The 3,494-nt window shown below is 48.5% G+C and overlaps 1 protein-coding gene across 1 annotated transcript; it reads right to left on the reverse strand.

The window, feature by feature from the left end:
- Positions 1 to 244: 244 nt before the first annotated feature.
- Positions 245 to 1,367, reverse strand: LOC146834992 (uncharacterized protein C16orf52 homolog B). The gene has a single exon (XM_085600162.1). It carries the CDS (start codon positions 1,157 to 1,159, stop codon positions 656 to 658), a length of 504 nt encoding a protein of 167 aa, XP_085456288.1. The 5' UTR covers positions 1,160 to 1,367; the 3' UTR covers positions 245 to 655.
- Positions 1,368 to 3,494: the final 2,127 nt, after the last annotated feature.

The raw sequence follows: 3,494 nt of genomic DNA on the forward strand, positions 1-3,494 counted from the left end.
TCCCAGATGCTCCCACTACACCTACGCCCACCCCCAACCCTGGCCCCACCCAACCATGAATGGTCTAGAATGGGGAGGTTCCTACAGCGGAACAGAAAGGAAAAACAAGCATAGTGTTATTTTACATTACAGGTTTTGATCTATAGGCTTATTTATGCAGTAAATGCAAGGTCCATCAGTTTTGGTAGCAAATGGCATTCAATTCTTGAAGTCACAAAATACACAACTCTTATTCAGTGAGGCCAGCCCCACTTGGACTTGCTTTGCAACCCTCGGCTACCCAAGTCCAGAAACGCCTGAACTTTTCAAATTAATGGTTAGAAGTTATAAACAGGAGTAGGTGCAATACTGAAGGGACATTTAGGCTGCTCAGTGTAAAGCATTCGTCGTCACAAGCTCCTCACAGTGCAGACCTGACTGCATTAATATGCGCAGGAGATAAGTCAATGTTGTCTGTATTTGGTAGTGAAAAAGGCTCTCCTTTTTGTATCCAAAGTGCATAGTAAAAACCATTCAAAGCGCTCCTCCTCAGCGACAGTTCAGTAGTCCCATCTCGAGCATCCTTTGGAGAATGCAGGATGCTTTGAGGTCTTGCTTTCCTCCAGAAAAAGCCAGAAAATTATATAAAATAAATGTCACGCAGTTCAGACATTCATCAGCCAGGTAAACAAACTTTGCCAGCAAATAGTAGTCCAACTATAGTAAAGAAAATGGATAAGACAAACAGTACGTATGATGAGCCAACTACTGTGTTGTGAGGCAATTTATATGGTTGCCCGCCAACTTCATTGATGTAAAATCCTATCGGAAATATCAGGGCGGCCATACAGAACAGGATCATTCCAGTAAATGCTATCCAGCGAGCATATTTAGTCGCCTCTCTTCGCCAGTGGGAGGCCACTAGCAATCCACATGTAACAGTCAATGAAATAATGCCAAGAATAATGAAAAATAGCGTTGTGACCCATTCCGGGGGAAGCCGGGGTGGGATACAAGTCCGGTCACGTCCATGAATAGTTTGACACTGTCGCACAAGGCCAACCGTGAGGGCACCTGCAGACTCGCCGGTGTTGATCCAGTCGGGGTTGGCGATGCTCGCGATGGCGAAGATGTCGGCGGCTAAAAAGAGACATCCTGAGATGATGGTCAGTTTATCCATATCTCGCTCACCGCGGCCTCAGCTCGCCCCGCCACCGCCGCCGCTGGGCCTCAGAGCGGGGAGCAGGCAGCGCCGGAGGGGAGCGTCCCCTCCAAGAGCCGCGTACGGGAGCCAGCGGCAGAAAGCTGGCCGGAGAGCGCCGGGACGCCGTGCCGGAAGTACAAGTCCAGCTCCAGTGCTTCCCGGAAGTACACCACCCCACTGTCCGTTCTCATGGGTAAGTCACGGTTGCAGTTTTAGAGAAATAGGACCCTTTCCAGCAGATCTCAAAGAAACCCTGTGGAAGATGGAAGGTTGGAGAGTCACCCTACCCATGGACACCCCAGGAACCAGGATACCTACACCAGGGAAGCCGGGTGCATATGTATCAAAGTCGGGATTCGCCGCAGACCACAATGGAGGACTTCAGGAAAGATGCCTCTGGAGAAGAAGACGAAGGAGTCCGGTGGAACCTAAAGGTAGAATCAAGATGAGAGGTACCTGCAAGCAGAGGGGACAGAGTCTATAAAATTCTCAAAAGGAAGGACAGGGGCTTGGTAGGTCCAGCATAAAGGCTCCTGGTAATATTGGTGGAAACAAAGGTATGTAGTTCCTAGGGAGGGCAGGGAGAGTTAGGGAAAGAGGGAGAGAAGAAGCTGGGTGTTCCAGGCTTAGGAGGTGGACTGGGAATGGGATTGCTCCAATAAGGAGCAAGGACCCTCACACACCCCAAGGGGTGTCATGCTTCATCATAGGGCAACTTCTCATTGGGCCAGTACTGCAATGCCTAATGGGCCCCGCAGTGGGGCTCTTTGCCGGAGCTCTTCTCTGGTTGCCGACGTGAACCCAAAAAGAGGTACGGGGCGTGTGTATGGTGAGTAGAAGTGGGAGTGAAAAGGTGCGACTAAAAATAGCTAGGGGATTCCAAAAACTATTTTATTCGCTGGATACCGAAGCTATGGTTAAAAACAACTGACTTTGAAAGTCGTGGCTGGCGAGGAAAATGATACCTGCTGCAGCTCAAAGTGATGTGTGAAAGGTGGAAATGGTCCACATGTTTCATGCCCAATCCAGTAGGTTCTATGGCATTTCTTCAGGACCAGGGGATCCTCACCTACTCTAGGGATGGTCAAAGGGTGGACTAAGAGATTCCACCCCCTATGATCTGGACTTGTGTCGTAATCCAAGGTGAAAGTGGACGTGTGTGTAAAAATAATTTCTACTTTCTGGAGAACACCTGGAGGGAAAAAGGCAGGTAAAAATACACCTTTGAACCACCTTTAACCACCATGGATTTCCATCAAGGCCTTACTTTTGACGATATGGTATCCGAAATACTCAGAGCTCCCTCACTATTGGGAGCTGACGGATCCACCTCAGGAACCAACCAATCAGAGGATTGGAGCTCACTCACCGCGATGATGAGGTCATATGTGAAAATCACACTACAAGGTCTTCGAATGACAGAATACCTACGAGCAAACATCGCACCCGGTGGCCTGATCGTAAGGAATATGCAACAGATTTCCTAGAAGATCTAGTCTTCATGAGGGAGTGGTCCCTGGTGGCATGGAAATACACCAGGGACTGGCTGATTCTCAATATCAATACTGCCAAACGACTGGCTGATGACCTACTTATCAAGATCACTATGGCGGAAAACCCCCTCAAAACAACAATACAAATAACTGCATTGAACCTCCTTGAAAGCTTGGGTGAGGACATTCATGTTGACTTTCTTGTCACCCTTGACGTAAAAGCTCAGTGCACCAACACCCCAAGATGCCACCTTGGAAGTAATAGAAACTAGCCTCAGTGCTGAGCATTGGTCCTCTGCCACCCCGGTCTGCTTCATCATGGAGTGTGCGATCCTAGCCCTTAAGGAACACGTCTTCCATTTCAATACCATCAGACACAGGGTACGTCAATGGGCAGTACCTTTGCTCCTAGCTTGGCCTGTCTCTACATGGCTGACTTTGAGAAGAAATACAGCCAGAACAATGACAATCCCTACAAGACCAATATTTTGGTCTGGCAGAGATATATAGATGACATCCTCATCCTGTGGCAGGGCACACACAAAGTTTGCCTGGAGTTCTGTCAATGGATGAATACCCTTGACCAGTTCCTTAGGTTCAGCAGTAATCTTTCTTCTTCTGAACTACCCTTCCTTGACCTCTTGATCTCCCTGCACGAGGATGAACCCTCAACCACAACATACAAAAGCCCACCGGCAGTAATAGCTTACTCAGGTACGATAGCCACCATCCCAAGCACCTGCGTGACAACATTCCATTTGGACAATTTTTGTGAATATGTCGCAACTTCAGCGCCATCAACGACTACAAACAACAGG

This window comes from Triturus cristatus, chromosome 4_2, assembly GCF_964204655.1.
Source record: "Triturus cristatus chromosome 4_2, aTriCri1.1, whole genome shotgun sequence".
NCBI lineage: Eukaryota > Metazoa > Chordata > Amphibia > Caudata > Salamandridae > Triturus > Triturus cristatus.